At 41.5% G+C, this 27,294-nt stretch overlaps 8 protein-coding genes across 8 annotated transcripts; 2 read left to right on the top strand and 6 right to left on the bottom strand.

Moving 5' to 3' along the window:
* Positions 1-561: 561 nt before the first annotated feature.
* CBG05042 lies at positions 562-3,230 on the top strand (the record flags this gene model as incomplete). The annotated part of the gene is made up of 10 exons (XM_045239827.1): positions 562-639; positions 788-955; positions 1,005-1,116; positions 1,172-1,311; positions 1,359-1,542; positions 1,928-2,042; positions 2,092-2,317; positions 2,363-2,658; positions 2,703-2,793; positions 3,132-3,230. The coding sequence occupies 10 exons, from the start codon at positions 562-564 to the stop codon at positions 3,228-3,230; spliced, it is 1,509 nt and encodes a 502-aa protein (XP_045092825.1).
* A 112-nt stretch (positions 3,231-3,342) lies between these two features.
* CBG05041 lies at positions 3,343-4,245 on the bottom strand (the record flags this gene model as incomplete). Its single annotated transcript, XM_002644821.1, has 1 exon — positions 3,343-4,245. One exon carries the CDS (start codon positions 4,243-4,245, stop codon positions 3,343-3,345), a length of 903 nt encoding a protein of 300 aa, XP_002644867.1.
* Positions 4,246-6,937: 2,692 nt separating this feature from the next.
* CBG05040 lies at positions 6,938-7,840 on the bottom strand (the record flags this gene model as incomplete). The annotated part of the gene is made up of 1 exon (XM_002644820.1): positions 6,938-7,840. One exon carries the CDS (start codon positions 7,838-7,840, stop codon positions 6,938-6,940), a length of 903 nt encoding a protein of 300 aa, XP_002644866.1.
* A 1,239-nt stretch (positions 7,841-9,079) lies between these two features.
* On the bottom strand, positions 9,080-9,982 carry CBG05039 (the record flags this gene model as incomplete). The annotated part of the gene is made up of 1 exon (XM_002644819.1): positions 9,080-9,982. One exon carries the CDS (start codon positions 9,980-9,982, stop codon positions 9,080-9,082), a length of 903 nt encoding a protein of 300 aa, XP_002644865.1.
* A 1,937-nt stretch (positions 9,983-11,919) lies between these two features.
* On the bottom strand, positions 11,920-12,822 carry CBG05038 (the record flags this gene model as incomplete). The annotated part of the gene is made up of 1 exon (XM_002644818.1): positions 11,920-12,822. The coding sequence occupies one exon, from the start codon at positions 12,820-12,822 to the stop codon at positions 11,920-11,922; it is 903 nt and encodes a 300-aa protein (XP_002644864.1).
* Positions 12,823-15,219: 2,397 nt separating this feature from the next.
* On the bottom strand, positions 15,220-16,122 carry CBG05037 (the record flags this gene model as incomplete). Its single annotated transcript, XM_002644817.1, has 1 exon — positions 15,220-16,122. One exon carries the CDS (start codon positions 16,120-16,122, stop codon positions 15,220-15,222), a length of 903 nt encoding a protein of 300 aa, XP_002644863.1.
* A 198-nt stretch (positions 16,123-16,320) lies between these two features.
* CBG05036 lies at positions 16,321-24,711 on the top strand (the record flags this gene model as incomplete). Its single annotated transcript, XM_045239825.1, has 18 exons — positions 16,321-16,371; positions 16,914-17,073; positions 19,720-19,741; positions 20,160-20,203; positions 20,845-21,073; positions 21,120-21,178; positions 21,222-21,511; positions 21,558-21,621; positions 21,668-21,724; positions 21,769-21,843; positions 22,357-22,661; positions 22,694-23,395; positions 23,463-23,571; positions 23,617-23,727; positions 23,777-24,184; positions 24,234-24,342; positions 24,386-24,531; positions 24,584-24,711. 18 exons carry the CDS (start codon positions 16,321-16,323, stop codon positions 24,709-24,711), a joined length of 3,069 nt encoding a protein of 1,022 aa, XP_045092824.1.
* Positions 24,712-25,106: 395 nt separating this feature from the next.
* Positions 25,107-27,018, bottom strand: CBG05035 (the record flags this gene model as incomplete). Its single annotated transcript, XM_045239824.1, has 11 exons — positions 25,107-25,176; positions 25,372-25,473; positions 25,519-25,632; positions 25,772-25,888; positions 25,939-26,063; positions 26,113-26,247; positions 26,296-26,413; positions 26,465-26,533; positions 26,580-26,682; positions 26,729-26,838; positions 26,888-27,018. The coding sequence occupies 11 exons, from the start codon at positions 27,016-27,018 to the stop codon at positions 25,107-25,109; spliced, it is 1,194 nt and encodes a 397-aa protein (XP_045092823.1).
* Between the last annotated feature and the right edge of the window lie 276 nt (positions 27,019-27,294).

The following is a 27,294-nucleotide window of genomic DNA, read 5'->3' as shown; positions in this document are numbered from 1 at the left end:
GTTCCTCAATTAGAATAGTGTTTCTATTGTGAATGGGGAAAACGTTATCTTATCGCTGATTTTGGCGCTATTCCACCGCACAGCGGCTCTAGAATAGTCTCTTTTCAGCCTATTCCCCAACACAACATGTTGTCATCAATCTTATCGCTTTGTTTTTTCATAAAAAATGTTGAGGGGTAATAACCAAAAAAACCCTCAGCGCGTACACCGTTTCAAACCCTCCACGTATCATTTTTTCAGTTCTAACTTCCAATCCTTATTCGATTTGTCGTCGATTTACAGCGGAAATTTTTATGCAAAACTGTCTTCCTTTTCTTTCATTCTGTGTTTCCTTTTGTCTCGAAAATTCATTTCTACTAGATTTCTCACCCAGTTTCTGTATTCCATGTTTCGTTTTTGTAGGATTTTCACCAAAAAACGTGAGTAGATTGGACATTTTGGGAACCTTTCAGACATAATTTCCGCCTAAAATGAGCATCAAATAAAGTAATTCCCGTTGACGTTTCTTGAAAATAATGACATAAATTAATCGTTCGATTCATTATCTTTTCAGCGCGCTTGATGAACACACCTCCATGCCGTTTGGTTATCTTAGCAGCCATCGCTTCGTTCTGTGCCAACTGGTCGTTTGCGTTCCAGGTAATTAATTTGAATTTAATCTATTGATTGAGGAAGTCCTCTGAATTTCTCGATAGAAAGAAAATTAGTGAGAAACAGCAATGAACAAATTTTGATTCCTCGAAAAATGAGGTAAATTTTATCAGAAAAAAAATCATCAATTTTCCAGATCACCTATGTGAACACATCTGTTGATACATTCTACAATCTCGCGAGGAAAGCTTACAAAGAAGTCAGATTATGCCCAACTTGCCAGCTCCCGGAAAATTACTGGCTAGCTCAATGGAGCGTGATTGTGAGCATGTTCTATCCCGGTACCATTCTCGGTTTCTTACTGGTTAGTATTTGTGTATCGTCATAGTTTTCTAAACTATCTGTTTTTTTAGGTTCCGATCCTCACCAAATGGCTGGGTGTTAAAAGAGCACTGAGCATCATGTGTGTTGCTTCCACTATTGGTGTTGGCGTCCATTTTCTTGCTGTATCACTTCTTTCACTGGGTAAATAGAAAACAATGCACGAGGTTTGCAACAACAAAATTACACTTTTTTTAAGGAGAAGTCACATTTTCTACGCTTCTCTCGATTGGACGCTTTCTGATAGGACTTCAAGCGGGCAGCTCTTTGTGTCTTCTGCCGTTGTACATCATCGAAATCAGTCCCTCACAGTATAGATCTTTCCTAAACAATTTTCAGGTACGAGTCAATAGCTTTGTGTTCGAAAATTGAATTTATGTTTTTAGCAAGTCTCTCAATCGTTTGGAACACTACTCGGACTGATTTTGGGATCAGAAAACATCATACCATTGGGAAATGCAAGATTCATGCTGATGCAAGTGTCCGCTGGGGTTCCGATATTATTCTTGCTATTTTTATTAGTTATCACTCCACCGACACCAACTTATTTAAGTGTGTTCCACCCGGAATGTATTCATGAAGGCACGTTTGACTTCATTTCTTTCAAAAATTTCCATAATGCTATGGTGCAAAATCTGTAAAAAAAATGCTGATGGTCATGGCCGAAGGTCCCTCAATGACAACTATCGTAACTTAAAAACAGTTTTAAAGAAAACTTATATTTCTGCATTTATTTTCTCGCGTTTTGTGCGTTTTTAGTTAATTCTCACTGTCTAAAATTCGGTTCCCAATATTTTTAAAGAAAAATAACGGATAACTCGGCAAAAGCAGTAAAAAACAAGAGAACTAATATGGAAAAAACGTTGTCCTTGTGAGATCTTCGCTACTAGCATTTCTCTTCCATAGCTCCGTTTTGTTTTGTAGCAGAATGATAGACCAAACCAAAGTATTTCAGCGCTAAACTCGAAATTATTCTATCATGGCATGGATCGTGGCGACGCATATCGCCCATTGATTTCTAATTACGAAATGATGGAAGACAAAGCTTCTTCCAATTATGCAACCTATGGGTAATTCTACACAATTTTTGCAGTTTTGTTCAATTTTTTTCAAATTCAGAAAATCCTGGAGAGATTCGTTCAAAGGATTTCTAATCGGTGGAATTGTAGCAGCCTCCTACGCATTCACTGCTGATGATTTGATTGATACATTCTCATCAAACATGTTGCTGGGAGAAAACAAAAACTCCAAGAAAGTGCATCAAGAAACTGACACGTTCTCTATATTTGTTTCCAATGGTCTCGGATTGGTTCTTTTTTTCGCTTCAATTTTGGGAATTTTTTTGGTTTGTTTTTCAACTTATTCAGTTAAATGTAAGTTTAACTTATAGGCTGATCACTACGGCAGGAGACGATTAGTCCTGGTCGGACTCTTTGGAACATGTGTTGCTAATATTGGAGCGGTGGTCTTCGCCACCAACAAAACAATTGTATCCGTTTGCTTTGCCGCTACCAAACTTTTTATTGGAGTCGGTTGCGGGGGACCGGCATGGTTTTTGACATCGGAGCTAGTTGATCCTGATTATGCTTGGATTTATCAACCATTCTCCACTGGGATACTTTTAGCAACAACCATGTTTGAGACTTTCTTTTATCTCAGCATTGATGCATGGATCGGCGGCTACAGGTAACTGATAGATTGTGAATTCTTGAAGACAAAACATTTTGCAGCCTTCTTGTTCTTGCGGCTGGTCCCGCACTGATCGCTGCCATTCTCATCTACCTGTATTTGCCTGAAACGAAAGGGAGATCTAGTGAAGAGGTGAGTGAAAACAGTCAAGTGGTCTCCTAAGAAGTTCCTCTTGTCTTTCCCTGACAAATACCTCCAGTACTGGAAAACTGAGAATAGTTTAGTTTGGAAGATTACACATATAGCTATAATCTTTTGAACCTAACGTGTTCACATCGTGAGTGATATCAATGACACTGAAGGCAAGAAAAATTGTAAAATAAAAGATTTGATTACATTAAAAACGATGAAAACACGTATTTGTTTACTATGCCTTCACCTACACAATTTATCAAAATGTCACCTTTAAGCGATTGTAATCTTTAGACTACAAAACAGGAAGCTAACTTTTAATATGAATGTATATTTAGATTCAACAAATGCTCAATTCCACAACCTTCAGCGGGATCCATTCAAAGAAACTTATCAATGACGACATCTATGGTACTTTCAACGAGAAAAACTTCTGACATAATAACGACAAACACCGAGTTACATTCTTTTAAATGGGGAATCATCATTTTATTATCGGTATTCAATGGCTGAAACGATAAATAAAGCAGTATACATAAATGTAAAAAATTAATATCCTGGGGCGGTTCTTGGTGGTGGGCAGTGATCGCAACCTCCTGGGGCTCCGGTCTCTCCATCGGCTCCATTGTCTCCATCGGCTCCTGGTTGTCCTGGGGCTCCAGAGGCTCCGTTGTCTCCGGATGGTCCTTGTGGTCCTTGGGATCCTGGGTTTCCTGGGGCTCCTGGGGATCCGGCTGGTCCAGCTGGTCCGTCTGGTCCTGGGGCTCCTGGGGCTCCGGCTGGGCCTGGAACCTCGTTGACGTGTCCTGGGGCTCCTGGAGCTCCAGCGTTTCCTGGGTGTCCGTCTTGTCCGGCTTGTCCTGGGGCTCCTGGGGCTCCAGCGTTTCCGTTGTTTCCTGGGGCTCCTGGTTGTCCATCGGATCCTGGGTTTCCGTTTGGTCCCTTTGGTCCTGCTGGTCCTGCTGGACCGGCTGGTCCGGCTGGGCAGTCGAAGCAGAATTCGTGGTGTGGTGCTGGGGTGGCGGCTGGTCCGTCTGGTCCATCGTTTCCTGGGGCTCCTGGGGCTCCATCAGTTCCATCCTCTCCGTCTTGTCCTGGAGCTCCTGGTGGCCCAGCAGCAGAGACTCCACATCCGCAGCATCCTCCTTGGTGGGAGACAGATCCTTCAACTCCAGCGCTCTCGTATCCAGCTTGACGGCGAGATCTGAGGGCTCCTCCAGAGACCTTGGCGAGAACTTGGGTACGGGTAACCTCTCTCCAGATGTTTCCAGAGCGGGAACGGCAGAAGTCAACCTCCGATTGCATAACGGATTGCATGTGTTGCATGTAGTTGTAGAGCATTGGGGCGGCAATCACGCAGACCAAAGTGGCTGTGAAGGAGACGGCGACTCCAACGAGAGCCACACGGCGGAGGGACGAAGCCTCGCTTTCAAGTTGCTTGATATCAGACATTATCTGAAAAATTCGTATTCAGAGTTATATTAAAAAAAAAAGATAATTTTTGGTAAACAAAACAATAAAATGGAAATGAAGACACCTTGCATATCTTCATCTCGCTTCTGCTTCTTTTTATACTTCTGGTGGGCGGAGATGGGTTAATGAGTGTACACTGTCAATGGAGAGACTTTGTGAGCGAACAAAAAGTGATAGTTTTTTCGACACAAGGAACTACTTGCGCAATGTAGGAAATGACAATGCTTTGTAAGACTCCAATAAAGCTAGCCCTATTTTGTGTCTTTTGCACTTATGAGGTTTTTTTTTGTGTAAGATTCATACCATGGGCTGTTAAGAACGAATTCTGACCTGAAACAAAGAAAAGAAAACATTATTGTCCAATCTACGAAAATTATGTTTATAAGTTTCACCATTTAATTTTCAAAATTCCAAAACAACAAACGGAATAAGACAAGTCTTGAAACATAGTCATCAAAAACTACAGGGTGCGGCAAAAGTACTGTTTTCAAAAGTTTGACTTGAGCTGGCGCGCGCTGTCGCATTTATCATGGGTTCATAATTTTTTCATATTCTTCCCCATCTCTTCATTAGTAGATTTGTGAAGTTTCATATTCATATCTCAATTTTTACGAAGATGACATTACTTTCTGTACACCTTATTTGATTGTTTCACTGTTTTTAGCGGATCCACGAGAGCAAGCAAGTGGGCCAGGAATACTAATTCTAGTCAAAATTATGATGCCTAAGTCATCGTGCCATAAAATTCGCAAAATTAGACTACCCAAAAAGATGTAGAACCTGCTCTCCCAAAAACACGTGTTCAGCAGAAACTGCCAAATTCAATTGTTCCAACCTGATCCCCTAATAAGGATGACCTGTCTCTAGTCAGATCACAATCCAATAGGGATTTAAGTGCCGGGAACTTTTAAAGCACATGTTCATGTTTGTTTTCACAGAATTTTGGGTGCTCTCTAAAATAGTTTCTAAGCGGAATGGGCCTATTCGCCGGCAGACTACCCCCGTGCCACCATAGTCGCTACCTGAAGATGTTGAGCTCCACCATCAGAAACAGAGCTATTAGAAACAACCAACTGTAATTTAATTTTGTCACAAATCTTTTTGATAAATTCCTCTCGAAATTTGACACGGATTGGACTATTTTCCGAGATATTATGACGTCTTCCTTTGGTAACAGAACTTTTGCCGCACCCTGTAGCTATCTCAACCAGGACTTAGTGAAAAGTTTTCGGGGCAAAAATAGTTCTGGTTGAAATTCTTTTCTGGTCGGTTGCAAAAGACGGGAGATTCCCAAAAAAAAAGTAAAATTTTATTGAATTTTCATTTTAAATTTCGAAAATGTTCCCAAACCTTTCAAGAAATTTCAAAATCAAAGGCATTTGGATAATACTTTCTACTCTGAAATAATTTTCAATTAAACGAAAAATTTCAGCAGAAAGACGGTATCCATTTTTTTATTTATTTTTCGAACGTCGTCTTTCGCTCAGCCCCGATTCCAATGATTTTCTAAGCAATTTTATTCTTGATAATTATTTTTTAACATAACCTTTTTCATTTCAAATCTCGCATTTCAATTACACTATATTAACCCATAATTCCATTGTTTCTTGATCCTTTTTTATCACAGGTCCCACGTCAAGAACAACCCTACGACCAACAATAGCTTCTTATTTTTCAATACACTTTTCTATCATTAAGATCAAAAGTCTCGCGAGAGTAGGTGTGTGATATGATGGATTCTATCACCTTGCCATCCAACAACCCATTTATCAAAACATCACACTCAGAATATAATAGCGCAATTAAATGACGCCCGGCAACATGGCAAGAAAAAAGAAGGCTTTGTGCCAGTTTTTTTCAGTGAAACAAGTTTTCCGATAAAGCAATTTCGAATATTTTTGTTGTGTTTCCTGGTTACACAGTAAGACACAACAGATAGGAAGAGAATCACTACAATGATCGTTCTGAAAATCTCATTTTTTGACTTTTTAAACCTCAATAATATATTGTTAAGAAAAATATGACTTTGTGCAAACGATAAAAATTCGTCTTTTGACTGCCACTGATGAAAAATGACTAGATATTCGAGTTTTCAACAAGTACCTTCTGTGATAGAACAATCAATCTATACGTAGAAGTTTAGCTCAATTATCTTGATTCCTGTGAGAAACATCATCAATTTTTCGACTGAAAAATTTTTTATAATGATATCACCACCTTTTTCAGTTGACAAATTTTTGATGTTTTGCATTGAAGCCGAGATAATTGAGATTTAAACCAACTGTTTTCGTATGTTTTCATTAGAAAAAATACGTAACCTGTATAGTTACAATAAAAACACTGCAATCAAACCAATAAATGTTTGAAACCACCTAAAATTGTTGTTAAATGTTCCTAGAAACATTGTAATCGCGTGTGTGTGCATTCAAGGTTTCGAAGTATTGTAATAGTGATTAATCAAGGTACATTTTGTATTTAAATTTTGGTACCCTAACCTTATGTTAAGCAGACACCGTCCCATCCAATCTGTGATTGATCTACGAATATTCACAAAAAATGTTTCCGACTTTTTGCGGAAAACAGGAGAAATGAAGTCATGAAATTTTATTTTGAGGTACTCTTTGAAAGACTTGCAAATATAAATAATGCAAGAGCATGGATAATACAGGAATTAATATCCTGGGGCGGTTCTTGGTGGTGGGCAGTGATCGCAACCTCCTGGGGCTCCGGTCTCTCCATCGGCTCCGTTGTCACCGTTAGCTCCTGGCTGTCCTGGGGCTCCAGCGGCTCCGTTGTCTCCGGCTGGTCCTTGGGGTCCTTGGGATCCTGGGTTTCCTGGGGCTCCTGGGGATCCGGCTGGTCCAGCTGGTCCGTCTGGTCCTGGGGCTCCTGGGGCTCCGGCTGGGCCTGGAACCTCGTTGACTTGTCCTGGGGCTCCTGGAGCTCCAGCGTTTCCTGGGTGTCCGTCTTGTCCGGCTTGTCCTGGGGCTCCTGGTCCTCCGGCGTTTCCGTTGTTTCCTGGGGCTCCTGGTTGTCCATCGGATCCTGGGTTTCCGCTTGGTCCCTTTGGTCCTGCTGGTCCTGCTGGTCCGGCTGGTCCGGCAGGGCAGTCGAAGCAGAATTCGTGGTGTGGGGCTGGAGTGGCAGCTGGTCCGTCTGGTCCATCGTTTCCTGGGGCTCCTGGGGCTCCATCAGCTCCATCCTCTCCGTCTTGTCCTGGAGCTCCTGGTGGTCCAGCAGCAGACTGTCCGCATCCGCAGCATCCTCCTTGGTGGGAGACAGATCCTTCAACTCCGGCGCTCTCGTATCCAGCTTGACGGCGGGATCTGATGGCTCCTCCAGAGACCTTGGCGAGTACTTGGGTGCGGGTAACCTCTCTCCAGATGTTTCCAGAGCGAGAACGGCAGAAGTCAACCTCGGATTGCATAACGGATTGCATGTGTTGCATGTAGTTGTAGAGCATTGGTGCAGCAATCACGCACACCAAGGTGGCGGTGAAAGAGACGGCGACTCCAACAAGAGCCACACGGCGAAGGGACGATGCCTCGCTTTCAAGTTGCTTGATATCAGACATCTAGAAGTAAAAAATGAAAATATAAATTTAAGAAACTAAAACTCACTATTTCAGAACAATGAAATGAGATGAGAAGACACCTGTTTTCATTTCACCATCGCCACTTTTTATACGAGAGGTGGGCGGAGATGGGTTAATGAGTGTACACTGGCATTGAAGAGAGACCTAGCTGATGAACAAAAAAGGTGATAGTTTTCTATCTCATCAAGGAAATACTTACGACATGAGGGAATTCTTCGGGTTTTGGTTTTCGACGTTGGTGGGAGGAAGACCACACCGCAAGAAATTTTTGAGAGTGCAGAGGACAGAAATTGGGAGAAGAAAAAAATGAAGTTCCGATTGTTGGTCGCGGAAGTGATTACTGAACAGCTAATACGTAGTCGTTTTTTTTCTTATTTGTTATCTGATATGTTAGTGACACCAGTGTGTAAATTCACATAAAAACCTTGTATGCAGAAATTTTTGCAGTAAAAGAATACATGTGTATTAAGTTACAACCAAACGCAAAAAGTAGGTCGCCCATCAGTGTTCAAGCTCGGAAAAAATGTCAGCTGATTTAGCATTTTGTTAAGAACCGTGAAGCTGTCCTCATTCTCAAAAGGAATGTTCGAAGACAGTAAAATATAAATCACCGTGAAATACGAATGTGTGCTCCGAGTTGTTATTTTCAAATTGTTAGCATTTTCTGCTGTTTCTTCAAACAGGTATAGATTATTACCAAATTTAAAAACTCGTCCGAACTATTGCAACATCTGAAAACTCATGAAACATCCAACTGAAGCTGTTTTTTTTTCTTTTTGAAGCCAACTTGACTTCATCTGAAAAAAATTAGTCCAGTTATTTTTGTTTTATAAGTTCACTTTGTTTCAGTTAAATTATTACCTTATAGTACTATGCATTACAAATTTTTAGAACTTGAAGTTTGGCTGAAACTTTTCAGTATCTTGAGAACCAATTTAAAACATTCTCATTTGTGATTCTTTCCACAGATATTTCATCATTCCTTTTCTAGGTTCTCGGGAAATTCTTTTTTGGTTACCTCCGATGAAGTTCATTCGAGTGTAATTTAAAATGATTTAATACTGGAATTGGGTTTTCGACTTGAAACCACAATTCACGGAATAATTTCAATAATACCAATAGCAGAGAACAGATTGAAATTTGTAAGTTTATTTGAGTTCAGTAAAATTACAAGTGATGAGAATGAGCAATAAAGGAGATACAATGTGAATGTGAAACCTAATATCCTGGGGCGGTTCTTGGTGGTGGGCAGTGATCGCAACCTCCTGGGGCTCCGGTCTCTCCATCGGCTCCATTGTCTCCGTTGGCTCCTGCTTGTCCTGGGGCTCCATCAGCCCCGTTGTCTCCGGCTGGTCCTTGTGGTCCTTGGGATCCTGGGTTTCCTGGGGCTCCTGGGGATCCGGCTGGTCCAGCTGGTCCGTCTGGTCCTGGGGCTCCTGGTGCTCCGGCTGGGCCTGGAACCTCGTTGACGTGTCCTGGGGCTCCTGGAGCTCCGGCATTTCCTGGTTGTCCGTCTTGTCCAGCTTGTCCTGGGGCTCCTGGTCCTCCAGCGTTTCCGTTGTTTCCTGGGGCTCCTGGTTGTCCATCGGATCCTGGGTTTCCGTTTGGTCCCTTTGGTCCTGCTGGTCCTGGGGCTCCTGGTGGTCCGGCTGGGCAGTCGAAACAGAACTCCTGTTGTGGTGGTGGAGTGGCGGCTGGTCCGTCTGGTCCGTCGTTTCCTGGCGCTCCTGGTTGTCCATCAGCTCCATCCTCTCCGTCTTGTCCTGGGGCTCCTGGTGGTCCAGCAGCAGAGACACCGCACCCGCAGCAACCTCCTTGGTGGGCAACCGATCCTTCAACTCCGGCGCTCTCGTATCCAGCTTGACGGCGAGATCTGAGGGCTCCTCCAGAGACCTTGGCGAGAACTTGGGTGCGGGTAACCTCTCTCCAGATGTTTCCAGAGCGGGAACGGCAGAAGTCAACCTCGGATTGCATAACGGATTGCATGTGTTGCATGTAGTTGTACAACATTGGGGCGGCAATCACGCACACCAAGACGGCGGTGAAGGAGACGGCAACTCCGACGAGAGCCACACGACGGAGGGAGGTAGCCTCGTGTTCGAGTTGTTTGATATCGGACATACTGGAATATGTAAAAGTATTTAAAGAGTTGGAAAAGTGAGTGAAAAGAATTCGTCCTAATGAAAAAAAATGAGGAAGAAGAAAAAAACAGAATCGGAAAATGAGAAGATACTGGAAAGCGATACCTGTCCTATCGTTTCTTGCCACTGCTTTTATACCAGAAAGAGGTGGAGATACCCTAATGAACGCACAATGAGGTAGGCGGAGACCGTAACTCTATTCGAATTACGGTTGATAGTTTTTTGTATCATGGAAATGGAAAATATCTACCGTTGCGTAATGGAGAATCATCTCAAGAAAATCGGGGGGATGGCGCAACACAAAAAGACCACCTAATGAGATTATGAGTGGTGTGGCACCGAACAACAAATCAAATTTCATAGGAGAAAAAGGAGAAAAAGGGTTTTTATTCAGGGTTGAATGCGTCTGCGATCATAGTAGATTCTTGTTCTGAAAACGACATTGAGTACTGAGAAAGAGATACTGAAAACCCGCTAGTTCGAATGATACGATCTCACTTCCACTGAGTGTTCAAAAAACTCAACCATTCTCAAAAAATCTTCCGACTATGCAATTTTACAATTTGCAAAAATGTAATTTTTCATTGTCTACTGAAACAAAAATTCTTTTCAACATTTCTCCAGAATTATCACACCGTCGTTAGCCCTCATAATTCATTTCCATTGTTCTACACCGCACTCAATGCAAGTTTGCATTATTACTTCCATCGAAATTATCTCTTTCTTTATTACACAGACAGTCCGTGCCAATGTCATTCTTCAAAAGTTCATTTCTCATATTCACGACTGCTGTCCTTTGCTTATGCCTAATCACTCTCTCAAGAAGGAACCAAAAGCCTAAAAAAATCAAGTTTTTTTCTCTCTATCTCAGTCTGCCCTTGCTGCCGTTTCAATCCTTGCCAGGCCACCCCTAGCTTCACCAGCCAATCTCAAAGCGGTACCGCTGATGTTTCTATGATCTTACCGTTCAAAAATGAGTGAAGGATACCGATCGTAAAACAGAAAAGAGGAAGAAGGCTCTCCATCGCTAACTTTGAAGGACATCTCAAATTTCCTCTCCGCATTCCAACCACCCACCGCGAACCAATTCAAGCTTCACTAATTTGCTTCACTAGTATTTACCGGCATGCCAAAATAGTAGAAAAAAACGACAACCAATCGTTTGACGGAATGCATTTTAGAGTACGGGTGGTATGATTTTGTAAATGATACGTGGGAAAGAATGAATTTGATTTTTTTGATAGATGGTTTTGATTTTTGGAAAAATGCAGAAGTCTATAAAACTGTGAAAATTGGGGTTTAAGCATCTTCAATATTTTATAAAACTGTAACAGTTCTGAGGATTTTAACAGGTGATCCTAAACTCTCATTATTCTGGATTGGCAACATCGTTAAGAGGAATCTATCTGACACCCTTTTATACATAGATAAATGTTCCTTATATCTAGCTTGACAGATATCCGATCTTTTCGATAAAAACGTAATCGAATAACAATACGTAATCAACAACCATATGATTGAAAATCTTTTTTTCTAAGTTTTTATAAAGAAAGTACGGTAGCATAAAACCAAGGACGTGATGCTAGCAAATAAAAACAAACGTGACAGCCACGCAGTCTGAATGTCGTAAACCTCGGAATGAATCATAAAATTTCTGTTTTATAGTGCGGAACTAGACATCGGTACTTGTTAAACTATTAAGGATTTTATTGAATTTGTTTTTCTCAGATCGCCCATCAAGATTAACAACGGCCACTCAATTACTCGTTTTTCAAAACAATTCATGAGTCACTTTTCAAACTGTACTGGAACAAAATAACAAAAAAGGAATTATGATGTTTGTCAATACTTTATTTGTCACAACAATAAGAAAGACAGGCAATGCAAATGAGCATTGGAGATACAGAGTGAATGATCTTAATATCCTGGGGCAGTTCTTGGTGGTGGGCAGTGATCGCAACCTCCTGGGGCTCCGGTCTCTCCATCGGCTCCATTGTCTCCGTTGGCTCCTGGCTGTCCTGAGGCTCCAGCTGCTCCGTTGTCTCCGGCTGGTCCTTGTGGTCCTTGGGATCCTGGGTTTCCTGGGGCTCCTGGGGATCCGGCTGGTCCAGCTGGTCCGTCTGGTCCTGGGGCTCCTGGGGCTCCGGCTGGGCCTGGAACCTCGTTGACCTTTCCTGGGGCTCCTGGAGCTCCGGCGTTTCCTGGGTGCCCGTCTTGTCCAGCTTGTCCTGGGGCTCCTGGTCCTCCGGCGTTTCCGTTGTTTCCTGGGGCTCCTGGTTGTCCATCGGATCCTGGGTTTCCGTTTGGTCCCTTTGGTCCAGCTGGTCCGGCTGGTCCGGCTGGTCCGGCTGGGCAGTCGAAGCAGAACTCATGGTGTGGGGCTGGGGTGGCGGCTGGTCCGTCTGGTCCATCGTTTCCTGGGGCTCCTGGGGCTCCATCAGCTCCATCCTCTCCGTCTTGTCCTGGGGCTCCTGGTGGTCCAGCAGCAGAGACTCCGCATCCGCAGCATCCTCCTTGGTGGGAGACAGATCCTTCAACTCCGGCGCTCTCGTATCCAGCTTGACGGCGGGATCTGAGGGCTCCTCCAGAGACCTTAGCGAGAACTTGGGTGCGGGTAACCTCTCTCCAGATGTTTCCAGAGCGGGAACGGCAGAAGTCCACCTCGGATTGCATAACAGATTGCATGTGTTGCATGTAGTTGTAGAGCATTGGGGCGGCAATCACGCAGACCAAAGTGGCGGTGAAGGAGACTGCGACTCCAACGAGAGCCACACGGCGAAGGGACGAAGCCTCGTGTTCGAGTTGCTTGATATCGGACATCTGCAAAACTATACACTTGCTATGATCGTGTTTAACCAGGCATGCTAATTGGGTTCTAATTGCCGAAAATCGCAGTATTTTCTAACATAGAGGTATAATAGGAAGATCACACTAAAGGAAAATTTGGACAGATAAAAAGATTAGAAGGCTTACCTTGGGTTGGAATGTGATGAGACACCTGTCAAATGCCACCCACAATCTACCTTTTATACTCTAAGTAGGCGGTGTTTGCCACCATCCAGTACGTTGAAAACATAACTGGAATTCTGAAGACGCAGACAATAAATAGGCGGAGTCGTTCAACAAGAGATACGGTAAAATGTTGAGACGTCAGTGAATGAAAAGACAATGAAAAAATGTCCGCAAAAGGTCGGCAGTTTGAGATTAAAAAAAAGCGTTTAGGACCCAGTGATGTAATAGTGATTTCTTTACACCCTCATGCCGTTGTTGAGGTACAAGCCGGTAGGTTGTGGTGAGGGACAAAAGAGGAAGTAAATTAAAAATGACTGATGCAGATCACACATCTTCGGAAAGAAAAAATGAGGGACAAGTATGTACGCGATTTTTTTTTCGCGAAGTTATCCTTGGATCAACGTCAATCAGGTTTCGAAAGTAATTAGGATAGTTTTGAAAAAAATCGAGGGAAGTGTTCGGTCTCAGAAGCAAAAACAGCAACAGCTGAACTAGAGAAAATGATTGATTGTATCGGTTGACAGATGACAACGCAACTTTACATTTTCGGTAATCCAGCCGCTTTCTTCCTCCTCTCACCAGTTCCATTATTTCCTGGAAGGATCTGAAGAAGGTGAAAACAACAAAAAAAATTTGGGAGAAGGCGAATGAAAAGATGATATGATGCAAAACTTGAAACTTTGAAAACTCTCATTGTATCTTTGAAATCTTTCCTCACAGAAACTGGCCAATGCTAGGATGTTGAATGAAGCGGAAACGACATATTTTCAGCACGGATGCATTGATTTATGAACAGATCAGGAAGCAGAATGAGAAATGGAATCTAGTATAAATGAAATACGAACTTTTGCAAGGGGAATCTCATGTTACTGTAGTATTTTTGTCTTTGAATGATCCATGGCTAAAAAGGGGTGCCTATAACCAAATGATAGAACACTGGAACTTCTTAGATTTCAAAATAATGGTTTGAAAGTTCGTAATGCCAATACTTTAGGAAAACATTTTTGCTGAAAAATCTTTGTCTGCCCTTTTAGGACGCTGAAAATAATAACTTGAAAAAATTGAAAAAATAAAACTTTTTTGGAATTTCCTGGCAATGTTGGGGTGCTAAAATAGAGACCGGAACCTTCAAATAACTGATTACAGGTATACCCTTCAAAACTGCTATAATTAAAGTTACAGAGCCCAGAGACAGCATTGCTCTAGACTGTATTTTCGAAATAACTCAAAATGCCTGGCAATTGTCTAATTATCAAGATCTTTTTGAAACATAATATACAAGTCTCAATAAATGTTTTCAGCTTCCCAAAGCTATTTAAACTTAAGCGGATTGCACTTTTCTCGAAATTTGACCGCATATGTATAAAAACGTTGAATGTCATTTGCGTTGTATACTGTATTCTGCAGAAACTCTTTCCAAAATGATTTTGGAACATTTGTCTTAAATGCAAAAACCTCCATTAGAACTATTTTAAGAATCTGGAACTTTTTTTTGTTTATAATCACATGTATTCGTAGTAGTTTTTAATCTTTCACTGATTACTTCCTTGTAGATAATTGAACGTGCGTTTTCTTTTTTGTCACGGCCAATATTCTTCACTTTTTACTACCCCTACTACTCTGTTTGTTTGGAAATTTCATTTCTTCCACCGTTGTCACCGAGATAAGCAATCGTGGAGGTCGCCACAGGTCGACCGTTTTGAATTCGGGTTCCGCATAACTTCCGCGTTTTCTGTTTCAGAATTTGATAGAGTAAGGTCGTTTTCTATCAGTCGTTTACGATGTTTTCTTTCATACCTGGCCCGATTCTGAGGGTTATACGAGAAACCTGCGAGAAAGAGAAAGGGTTACAGTAGATTCGAGATATTAAATGAGCATATAAGTTCCTTTTTCAATACTCTGAAAAATCTGAAACTGCTGAAACATTCTGTAGCTGCGATTTAGCAAAATTTTCAGAATCTGTGAATGGTTGATGACGACATCTTCGCTTGAGAATTCTAATCATTCATTTTGATACATGCTAATGGTTTGTTTATGATCAAGATTAGATTTTCCCAATATCATGGATGTTCATGTGTACCATTTCTTTTTAGTTCTCATAAAGTCTTGGAACGGAATACAAAAATGTTGTCAATATTTTATTTTGTGAGGTAATTAAAAAGAAAGGCAATGCAAAGAAGCATTGGAGATACAGAGTGAATGATCTTAATATCCTGGGGCGGTTCTTGGTGGTGGGCAGTGATCGCAACCTCCTGGGGCTCCGGTCTCTCCATCGGCTCCATTGTCTCCGTTGGCTCCTGGCTGTCCTGGGGCTCCAGCTGCTCCGTTGTCTCCGGCTGGTCCTTGTGGTCCTTGGGATCCTGGGTTTCCTGGGGCTCCTGGGGATCCGGCTGGTCCAGCTGGTCCGTCTGGTCCTGGGGCTCCTGGGGCTCCGGCTGGGCCTGGAACCTCGTTGACCTTTCCTGGGGCTCCTGGAGCTCCGGCGTTTCCTGGGTGCCCGTCCTGTCCAGCTTGTCCTGGGGCTCCTGGTCCTCCGGCGTTACCGTTGTTTCCTGGGGCTCCTGGTTGTCCATCGGATCCTGGGTTTCCGTTTGGTCCCTTTGGTCCAGCTGGTCCGGCTGGTCCGGCTGGTCCGGCTGGGCAGTCGAAGCAGAACTCATGGTGTGGGGCTGGGGTGGCGGCTGGTCCATCTGGTCCGTCGTTTCCTGGGGCTCCTGGTTGTCCATCAGCTCCATCCTCTCCGTCTTGTCCTGGAGCTCCTGGTGGTCCAGCAGCAGAGACTCCGCATCCGCAGCATCCTCCTTGGTGGGAAACGGATCCTTCAACTCCAGCGCTCTCGTATCCAGCTTGACGGCGGGATCTGAGAGCTCCTCCAGAAACCTTAGCGAGAACTTGGGTGCGGGTAACCTCTCTCCAGATGTTGGAAGAACGGGAACGGCAGAAATCAACCTCGGATTGCATAACGGATTGCATGTGCTGCATGTAGTTGTAGAGCATTGGGGCGGCAATGACGCACACCAAGACGGCGGTGAAGGAAACGGCAACTCCGACGAGGGCCGTGCGGCGAAGGGAGCTAGCTTCTTGCTCGAGTTGTTTGATATCAGACATCTGAAACGCCAGAGATGTGTTTTCAAAAAAGACATACGTTAGCTAGTTTTATGATACCCCAATGCTACAGCTACGTCATCCAATAGTAAAAAAAAGAAATTATAAGAAACCTATCTCTCTTCTTGATCTCTACTGTAGGTAAGAAAACAAAATCAAGAGGGAGTAGTAGAAGAAATGCTTACCGTAGATTTGGATGAGATGAAACACCTACCAAATGCCATTTGCAAGTGCCTTTTATACTCCCAGGAGGCGGTGTTTGTCGCAAGGGTGTCGGCAGGGTAAAAACAGTTCTCTAACTTACGAAACGCAGAGAATCAGAATTAAGAAAGCAGCTATGCCAAGGTCAAGCTCTATCGTTCCGTACTCTCTGTCTTATGTTCTATCAGAGGAAGAGAGATATATGACATTGAAGCAGTGATGAATTAAGGAAGTGTTTTATTCTAATGCCGCTAATAGCTGGATGTTCGTTTAGTGTTCGCGGAAAGTGGGGGATGTCAAATTGAAAGAGGGAATAGCAAAGTTCACAGATAGAAAGGTTTTCCCAAATGAGTATCTTTAACTAAAGCTGACTACTTGAAAACTTTCTCATCCCAAAGATTAGCTTCAATACAATTACATCTGGAATCTTCACATCTGGAATCTTTACATCTGGAATCTGACTACCAAATCCTTGACATTCTTTCAATGTTACAATTTTGGAGAAAGTTCATTACAGTATTCTTTCTCCCTCCACATATGATTCATTCATTCTTTCTTCACACACTTTCAAATATGCACGATGTAATAATCAGTTTCTTGTTGTTTCCCAAACGAAGACACTGCCACCCTTTGTTTCAGTCTTAAAGAATATTTGTCGACTTTTTCTCGACGCCATAATTACCCACCACCGCTTCTTCTTGTCCTCAACCAAACCCAATCCGACAAGACCACATAAGAATAATGAAGCTGATGGCATTTGCCACCGCCCCCGAGGCCCCAAAAGACACAAGACACGTATACTGTTGTCTCAATACGGTAATGAATGGCATACTAAAGACAAAAGCAAGTAACCCAGTTAATTTTGTGGCTGAAAAATATACTGTCTCGAGGGGTCTTTCCCGACAGTGTTTTGTTGTTTACCTCCTCACTGGTCCTGTCCAAAAAAACCCAACAAAATGTTGTTTTGTACATACCGCCATGTAAGAACAATCAAAAATTGGAGAACACGTTTTTTATGTGTGTGTTTTTTAATTTTGCTTAAACATTGGAAATTAAAATTCCCGATAAAATACAAAATCAGATAACATCATCTACTCAAACATTTTTTAGGGAGTTTTGACTTTTGCAGTTTGAATGTGGGTATTTGAACTCAACATTCCTTCCATTAATTGTTAAAATGAAACTTCCAGTTCGAAAATATGTTCTTTTCAGATTTTTATCTAAAAGTACCACCAAATTGTTTTTTGCGTTGATCTAGAAGAGACGATAAATGGGAGTCTTCAATGCCTCCGCCATTTCCCAAACGACCAAGATATTTGTTTGACAGCTTTTTTTGAAATAGAAAAAAATGACCTCCACGGATTACTACTCACAACACACAACAACTTCCTCTTCTTTTTTTTTGTTTTTTCTCCGTTTCTCACGGCGGTGATGTTATCATTATTTGAAGAAGATATGTTTTTATGGTAATCGGTTTGTGACCTTGGCAAGGATTGCGATGAATTGCCGGATATGCTGGCGCCAGAAATTTCTAAAATATTACTGCAGAGATAGATATCAGTATCAAACTGAAGGATAGGTATTCTTCAATGTAGCAAAGGGGAATTTGATAATTTGAACTTCTGTCAATCAGATCAAGCCGTCGATAATTGTAGACTCTAGGCAAAGCTTAATCTTCGATCATTCACCCAGAATGGCAACAGCGAGGTGGTGTAACAAAATAAAAAAATATTTTTTCCATTGCTTTTAATTGGCCGCCGATGTCAATGACGCAACGAATCGCAGCTAATGACCGATAAGGGAGATATATTGAGGAACACCACACGTACATATTGCGGACACTTTCACATCTCTGATTTCTCCCAACCAAGTTTTCGTTCCTTCTGAGAGAGTGGGGGGGGGGGGGGGTTCCTGTCGATGAAGCTTCTGAACCTTTTTCTCTCTCATCAACCTCAGTATCTCCGCTTCTTCATCAAGTCTCCTATGTCTTTGCCACTTCCCATCACCCACACCGATAGCTGCCCTTGAAAAAACCGGCGTCAACTCGAAACCTTGTCTGCGACTCATTATCTTCATCATCTCTGTTTCTCACTTCTACCCCTCAAACCTGGATGTAAAAGAGGACCGCTTTTTTTGTGTTTTTTCACATGGCGTCGGGTAAAAAGAAAAATGATGAAAAAAGAGACCTTATCTGTTCGGTTTTTTTCCTTATTTCATATTGGGAAGTCATAAAAAAATTGATAGCATCGCTGAAGACTTTCGTCTGAAGTTATCGGAAACAGTAAATCATGGAAATAAGCATAGGTTCTGGGAACTAAGTTATTCAGAAGAAGGGTAATCGAACAGAAGATTAGTTGTTCATTAATTTGGTTTGTTCACAGGTTGATCTGCATTAGCGGAGGAAGTGGTTCAGTTCGCAAAAGCACAATGATGTCATGAAGAAAAAATTGACTGACTAATCTCATTATAACTGGAATTTTTACGTGAGATTCATAGTTTAAATGATCTGAAATTTGACCTTGTTGCAATGAAGGCATAATTAAACTATAACACAAAATATAATAAATGTGTGAACAACAAGATGAAACATGATCAGAAAACACTTGAATTATTGTCTACCGCGAGCCAGCACATACAAAGGATCAAGTGGATCAAGATGACAAAAAAAAGAGCATCAAGTGGTTTCTGTGCCGAGCTCTCTCCCCTTTTCCGGAAAATCGAAAAACGTGCCCTCTACGGTTTCGCGTCAAAGCAAAGAAGATTAGCACGAGGACAAAATGACGGCACTATTGTGAAATTGGAGAAAGTGCAATTGTTTTTCAAAGTGTAGACAAAAGATGTGATGGTCATTGTTCAATTGAAAAAATTCGCAAAAAATTGCGAGTTTTGGTACAATGAAAAAATTGGGTAAACATTGAAAAAAACGGAAATGCAACATTGCATAAGTGACATTATGTGTTGGGCTCCAAAACAAAGAAACGCATGGTGAATTCAAATTCTTAGAAATTTCAGTCAAAATCAACGCGTACCGTACATTCTCTAAAATAAGCCGATTCTACACTTTTAACTAACTCATATAGGCTTCTATTAGACAATTTACGGTAATTTTTAGATTCTATGTTTTTTGAATTGATGGCATAGTATTGAGGTTCCATTTTATTTACATGTGATTCTATGCAAATACTGAGGATATTGAAAAAAGAATTGGCACAACTTGTTTCTTGAACCTCATGACTCATCGGTTACTGCTTCATAGCCTCTCAAACAAAAAAATCGGGTTCATATGTTGTCATTCATAACTATACCTAGAAGCAAAATCAAACAGTTTCCCTACATCACTATAGACACAAAATGACTCATACTCCTGTAATTTCTCAACTGTTCCATCAAAAACTCAAGTTTTTCTCCAGTATTTCCGCCTGCCGCATCTCGTCGCCCCTTGTGTTGTGAGTCAGTTCCTTGCGGAAACTAGCCCTGGCTCGACGAGCCATGCCGCCTCATATAAGCGGACGTGCTCCGATATACAGTCCTCCGAAAATCTAATAAAGAAGAAGAAGACCGACCAGCGAGTTCGTCCGATATTTTTCCTCTTTTTTAATTATTCGTCAATTTAATTTATTCTCATAATTATTAAAAGATGAAACTATTTATAACTATTTTATCAATTTCTACATTACTATTATTACAGCCACACCCAACTCAAGGTAACTTTTTTCTTCGTTGTTTCTTCTTTGCAAATCCTGACCAAAATATCAAATCAAATTTAACTTTCTAATAATTTATCAACACACATACTAGAAAAGGTACCTGTCAAGACAAATTGTGTAGCTGTTTGACAGATACAGTACTGAACTGTGTGGTCTGACTTGTTCATCAAAAACCAGCAGTCACCTGAAAGAACTCTGTTCTTTGTAAGTACCCAATTTATTTGGGATTCTCCATTTTTTGATGGAACAGATAGCTAGGTAAACAAAAAACGGCTCAAATGGCTTTCTCTCGCGCGTAAAGACGAAAAAAAAAACAAATGAAAAACGTTTCAAGTGCTTTTTTCATCTTTTCCTCCAAATTCTTCATCCAATTCTCATTTCATTCAATCCAAGACACCTATTTAGGTCAATGGCAAGCACATTTGATTAATGATTCACATGTGAAATCAGGAAAGATTGAGATCCTATAAAACTTCCGCGTTCCAGTTAATCTAGTTCAAGGGCACCTGTAGTAGATTCGAGAAAAAAAACCGTTTTCAGTGGTGGCTATCAGTTTCAAGATGAAGATCGGTATCATGTCATTACTCTTGAAAATCGGATTCGAACAAACCCCCAAGGTCGGATTCCTAGTAGTAGTAGTGTTGGTGGCATTTAGGGGTTCAAAGAACCAATATCTAAGACAAAAGACACAAGAAAAAAATTGGGAAGAAGGACACCGTGATCGGTATCTTGTAAGGGCAAAGGAGGGGTGATTTTAAACTGATGAACTATTGAATCATGAAACTTATTGAAAAAAAAATCAACAAAGGTTATTCAGGGACCGAGAATACACCGTCAGCTGGAAAAGTATGTATGACCGTGGAGCATCTGAAGCCTGCTGACAATAGCACACAATTTTATGAATGTGCACCTTTGAATGAAGACGAAGTGAAGGGATATGCGCTGAGCAAGAAATATCTAGGCGTTTGGAACCTGAGAGATTGCCCGAAAGAACACGAATTTGATGAGCCAAAACAAAGATGTATTGAGAAGAAGACTTTCAGAAGGTTGGGATAACGAAACACACTTTGAAATGAACACCAAACTTTTCAGACAACAAGTTGCATGCGCTCAAAATGCCCAAGCTACAGGATGTGTTGCGTCTTGTCAAGGTATCCAGCAGAATTTCCTTCTTTGTTTCATCTCCAATTTTAGCCCCAACCGACGTTGCTAACCAAGGAATGGAGTGCAATTGGCGCTCATCTACTCTCCAGCGAGACCCTGCTAGCAACGCCTACTTCTTCCAATGCGTTCCATCCTCACCAACCGAAGGATGTGGAGAATGGACCCGAATGCAGTGCTCCCAATCTACAGTTTTCAATGCGGAACTTAGTGTCTGTGTTCCATTGGCAATTCAAAACTCTTGTGATAGTTCTACCCAACAACCAGTATGCAGTTGTTCTCAAGTCTCCAGCTCGTGCCCAGGAACATCTCAATGCCAGAATGTAAAAAACGCTTGTATTGATTTTTTTTTGAGTTGTTGCTTTTCAGAAAGTTTGTTGCCAACAAACCGATACATTGAATCTCAACAATCTCATCCAGCACCAAGCTCCTTGTGAGTTTTATTTTATTCATTCATTTTCCATCATTTCAAATTTCAGTGTGCCCTGGATCTAACGTCCCACCACTTGGATCGTGTAACGAGCAGTGTCCGCAGTGTAAGTTATTCGAAAACTGCATCCAAAACAGTTAAATTCTACAGATTCTGCCTGTACTCCCGGTCTCGGATGTTGTCCAGTTCCAGTGAATGAGGCGCCAACTGGAATGATCAAAATAAGTGAGTTGACCTGAAAATCTTCCTGTATTTTGATGGGGAAAAATCGGAAAAACCAGAAGATTTTGCGGTGAACTAGTTCCAATTTTAGCGATCGCCATAACGTTTTTTATTTATATTTCCAGATAGAAGTACTTTCTAACTGATTTTATTGCTACATGTCACTTATTCATCAGCTTTTCCAAGTTGAATTCCTTCGTATGCTTATGTCTCAATCGTTTTCCAGCCATTTTGCACTGTTTTGGACCGTTTATCGCTTTTTTTCTTCTGATTGAGCTCGACGACGGCGTTAGAAAATTGCGAATCCTCCATAGTTTCCATACATTCTGAAACTTTGAAATCAAAAATTCCTCCACTGGAAGCATCAAACAACTTATAAATAACAGTTTCATTGGACTGACTGCTCTATTTGGCGTGCAAAATAGAGCTGTTCCGCAGAGACACGCCGACTGCGTACCTTAGTGCGCACGATACTACGCGCAAACTATCGATTTTCCATTATAGTAATTTTCATAGTTCCGGGCTCAAATTTCAATAGTTTTCTCTTAATCCTGTGGCAAAAGCAATTTTCAGCCCTTTGCCCCGGATCCTACTCACCGCCGTTTGGGGTCTGTGGATCATGTCCATCAGGAACACAATGCAACGAACAACTCGCGATGTGTTGCCCTCTCCAACAGCAACCATCCACCGATATCGTCTACAACGTTGTTCTTCTCTGCCCTGACGGAACTCCATCTACGACTTCTTGCTCTCAAGGATGTGGACCAAATAATGCTTGCTTCCAAGGAGCTTGCTGTCCGATTAGATGCCCTGCTGGACAGGTATCACACTGAATATTTATGTATTTTTCTAGACTTATATGGTTCAGAACGCTGTTGGTTTCTGTTCTTCTGGATCGTGTGGTGCTGGAAGCTGTTACTCAAAAACAACGTGCTGCCAAGAACCGATCAAGCTTCCAGTGTGCTCGAATGGAATGATTTCACAGAAACGTTGCTTGGTAGCTGCCGAATGCGGACCAAATCTTGAGTGTTCCAACGGAGGATGCTGCCCAATTCCATTCTGCCCTAACGGAGTCACAGCTCGTGGTCGTTGCTCAGCTGTCAATGGATGCCCAATGGGACAAGCTTGCATGGAAGGTCTCTGTTGCCCTCTTCCAAGATGCTCTAACGGCATCACCTCTCTCGGAATTTGCACTAGAACTTTGGATTGTGGAAGAATCGGTGTGGACTGCCAGAACGGCGCTTGCTGCCCATTACCATCGTGCCCCAACAATATTGCATCCACTCAGCGATGTGCTGCTGGATGCACAAATTGTTGTCCAGTGGGACAGACATGTATGAATGGCGGATGTTGTGATTTGCCATCATGCCCAGCCGGTGGATTCGCAATTTCAATGTGTACCGGAAAATGTGGAACTGGATTTGAATGTGTTAACAGTGGATGCTGCTCACTGCCAAGATGCCCAAGTGGACTCATGTCAGTGCAAAGATGCGTGATGGGAATTGGTTGTCCACCTGGAAATGTGAGTTTTTGTTTTGATTTATGTTCCTTGGGAGCAAAAATTTACTATGAGAGAAGTAGCAAAAATCACAATTTGCAAACATGATTCTTGGTCATTTTAGCAATGCGAAAATGGAGTTTGCTGCCCAATGCCAATGTGTTCAAGCGGTAGCATTGCATCGTCTGTTTGCGGAATGGCTAATTCTTGTCCAATCGGTTATATTTGTGAAGGTTTGTTTCATTTTCACTCGACTTCGTTCTAATTAACTATTTCAGGCCGTGGATGCTGCTTGGAGCCTTTGCCATTGTGCCCTAATGGAGGAAGAGCTTCCATGAGATGCTACAGAGGCGCTGAATGTCCACCAGGCTATGGATGTACTCCATTGGGTATGTTATCTCCTCTAACAACCTGAAAAATAATTTAAATTTCTTCCAGGCGGCTGCTGTCTTCTGTCTATGGAACCTGTATGCCCAACCAGATCCAATGCAGTTTGCCAATGCTCGCCAAACAATGTTTGTCCATCCGGCTCGAGTTGTACTATGGGCACGTGTTGCTCCAGCGGCATAAGCCCTATTGTCTCGTTCAGTGTTCCTGGCACAGGATGCCAAAACTCGAATCAATGTAATGGATTCCAAAGCAGTTGTGCACAATGCGTTCAAGGAGTTTGTTCATGTGTCAATGGAGCAGCCTCAAATGGAGCTACGTGTGAGCAAATGGCGCCTACGATTTTGACGTTGGCTAGAAATGGATGTGACCAGTATGGATCTCCATGCAAGTTTTTGTTGTCAACGGCGAGAAGACGCCCATTATTTGCACCAACTGGAAATATGACTGAGTCTCCTTGTAAGAATAGATTTCAAGGAAACATTTTTACTTTCAATTTTATTTTCAGTGTTCTTCAACGTGGCATCCAAAAGGAAGTGTGTCGCCAACATTCAAAACTTTGATGCAGACTCCACCTGTCTTCCAAATGAGAAATGCATTGATGGAGAGTGCAGAATGTAAGAAAATTTTATTGGTTCGAAATATAATTTCACATTCTAGGAAACTCTGGCCAGGAGAATATGGATGTCAAACGGACACTGAATGTCAATCGAGATGCCCTAACACGTATTGTGAAAAGAAAAAGAGTGATAAGAATGTTCCACAGTGTCAGTGTGCCAACGGAATGCTTCTCTATGGAAGATGCTGTAGGTTTCAGTCTTCTAAAATTTCTAATCTATCTAATTTTTTGATTTTCAGTCTCCCAATGCCCACGCGGTTTCCATGAGTCTGGTGCCTTCTGTATGCATGACGATGAGGACAAGTTCTGGATGGACGCCGAGGCTCAAGACAATCTGAAAGCTCTTTTGAATGCTGGAAAGTGCTGATCTCTTTTGCTCCACGAAACACGGAAAACAATATTTATGTATATTTGAAATGTAATTATTTGTATTAAAAATTATTTTATTAAATCCATAAATATAATTATTAATGCGAAATTCAATAATTATGAGAATCTATCCGAAAAAAAAGAGATTTCCAGGTACCAAGTAGTAAGGAGACGATCAGTAGGAAGAGAGTAAATCACGAATTAAAAAATTCAAAGAGAAAAATGCTAGGTGTGACGAAGGTATGTGAAAAAGTTGGGTCCGTATCGGATTGAAATTTTAGAACCAGTGTATGAAAAGAAAATGGCTACGTTTTTCTGAGATTGAGGACGTCTAGGATAGTTTTTAATTTTGACACAAAAGGCAAAATGTTAAAAAATGAAGATTTGGAGGATTCACTCATGTGAGCAATTGTTGGTGTGAGCCGTGGAGTCGCCAATGATGTTCAGAAGAAGCGATCTGAATCTGAACCTTTACAGAGCATAGATATATCAATCTCAAAAAACGAACAAAGGACTTGACAATAGATGCATGACACAAATGTCAAAGACAGAGTGCGAATACTTGTTAGAAAAATACAAAGAAATCACTTTCACATTGTGTTAGACCACGTTCACTCACGTTTTTATGTGTGCCATACATCTACCGTTTTCAACTAACCTGGTTCTTGGCTGATTCGTGCTCTCTTTCTGACTGGCTCCTTCCCTCATCGTGCAGAATAGACAACACAACTTTTTCTTCATTTCTTTCCGGAAGTGTTTGCTAAAATTTTCTGGGGATTAGATTCACAAATGGTGTTCTTTCTACCTGCTCATGCAAAAAAGAAGGAAGTTGGCCACTTTGGAAATGGTAACAAGTGTGGTGAAGGCTTGAACAAAGTGGTACATGTTTTTGGTGTTGTAGAGGGTGCTTTGAAATTTTCTGGAACAAGGAACACGATTATAGTAATTAGTTTGGATCATGAATAATTTGATGAGTAATCTGACTCAGTGTTACATCGGAAGAAAAATTCGAGACTCGATTTAATTGCTGTTTGTCTGGAAAAGCTGTGGCAACTTACATGTAAACGTAGAGGCATGCAGATGGGACATGTGAAAGGATGTAGCAGGTCACAATTGCTATTACCGTATAGGTTACATGACGTTCTGCTTTGTTAATATGTTGATTCCAGACACCACTATAAAATTCAAAATTGGGTTAAAATGTCATGAGTCATGTGAGCTTCACCTGCTGGACGAATGATGTCGGACCACTTCCGATCGGTCGCTGGTTTCGTTGTTGAGTAAGGGGGCAGGAACGTCATCTGACTTTGTGGATGTTCGAACACTTCGGCTTCTCACAGGGAAGAAATGCTAAACTTTCAGAAATAAGCATTTTCAAATGATGTTTGCGGGAAAATACCTTTAACCTATTCCGAAGGTAGTAGATCAAACATGAGTTTAGCCCTATCAACAAAATGACCGGTATGCAAATATGTGTAATGAGTTGGATAATAGTGAATACGTGAATTATTTGTTGCTTTGTTGTATCATATGTCTGAAATCCAAGAAACGTGATTAAAAATTCTGAAGTTCTGTACGTTACCATTGTCCCGTTTGCAGTTTGATGATCGTTCAGCAACTTGAAATTCAAATGAAAACATGTCATTCCTGTGCCAAGAGCGATTAACGGGATTGTGATCCAATTATGTCGTGAGCAGAGTCTAGAACAGAAGAGATTATGACTCAGCGCGGCGAGTTTAAAAAAAGCTCACGATTGGAAGCGGGCAGAAAATGGAGCTTTGATTGCGTAGAGCCTATCAAACGACACAGCTACAATGAACCTGAAAATTTGGCCTTAATATTTTCATTTTGTCAGTACAATCATACCAAGTACTGGTAGCTGAAAACCAATTTGAGAAAAATGCAATATTGTGTTTGTATTGCACAAACATTAAAGCGAAATACGTTGGGCAAAGTTTTTTAGGATCATCTAAAAATTCATAAAAATATTGAAGGGATCAATAAAATCTACAAACCTTGACAGGGCTCGTAAATTAATGATGGCCACCTGCTCATCTGATTTGGGGACATCGCAACAAGATAAAGAATATCACACAGAGCAGCAGCAGCTAGCAATTGATTTGTTCTAGAATCAATTCCAATTTCAAAATTTGCATTCGATATTTTGGACTAACCTGCTTCTCATTGATCTGCTCAACAGGACAATCATTGTGATTATGTTACCAGCAATACCCAATACAGCCAAAAATGGAAACATGTACTCGCAAACGTTTGCGAGGAATTTGAAGAACTTTCCAAGTTCCATTCTGAAAAAAAAAGCAAATTGAAAAAGAGTTATTTTAAAAGTCATGGAGATAAATTGGACATGTACAAGGAAGAAGATTTTTGGAGAGAGAGAGAGAGAGAGAGAGAGAGAGAGAGAGAGAGAGAGAGAGATGGAATGATGGATGAATTTTGGGGATGAGAAGAAAAATATATATTTGGGTGGGACAGAGAAAAGAGAAAGATGATTCTATTGAACTACTCGGACATGATCTACGAGTTATTCAAAATTTGTGGTCTCTACTGAAGGAATGGAGGC

Source organism: Caenorhabditis briggsae (assembly GCF_000004555.2).
Source record: "Caenorhabditis briggsae complete genome, chrX, whole genome shotgun sequence".
NCBI lineage: Eukaryota > Metazoa > Nematoda > Chromadorea > Rhabditida > Rhabditidae > Caenorhabditis > Caenorhabditis briggsae.
The sequence above is the reverse complement of the archived record's forward strand: the minus strand, read 5'-3'. Positions and strand labels throughout refer to the sequence as shown.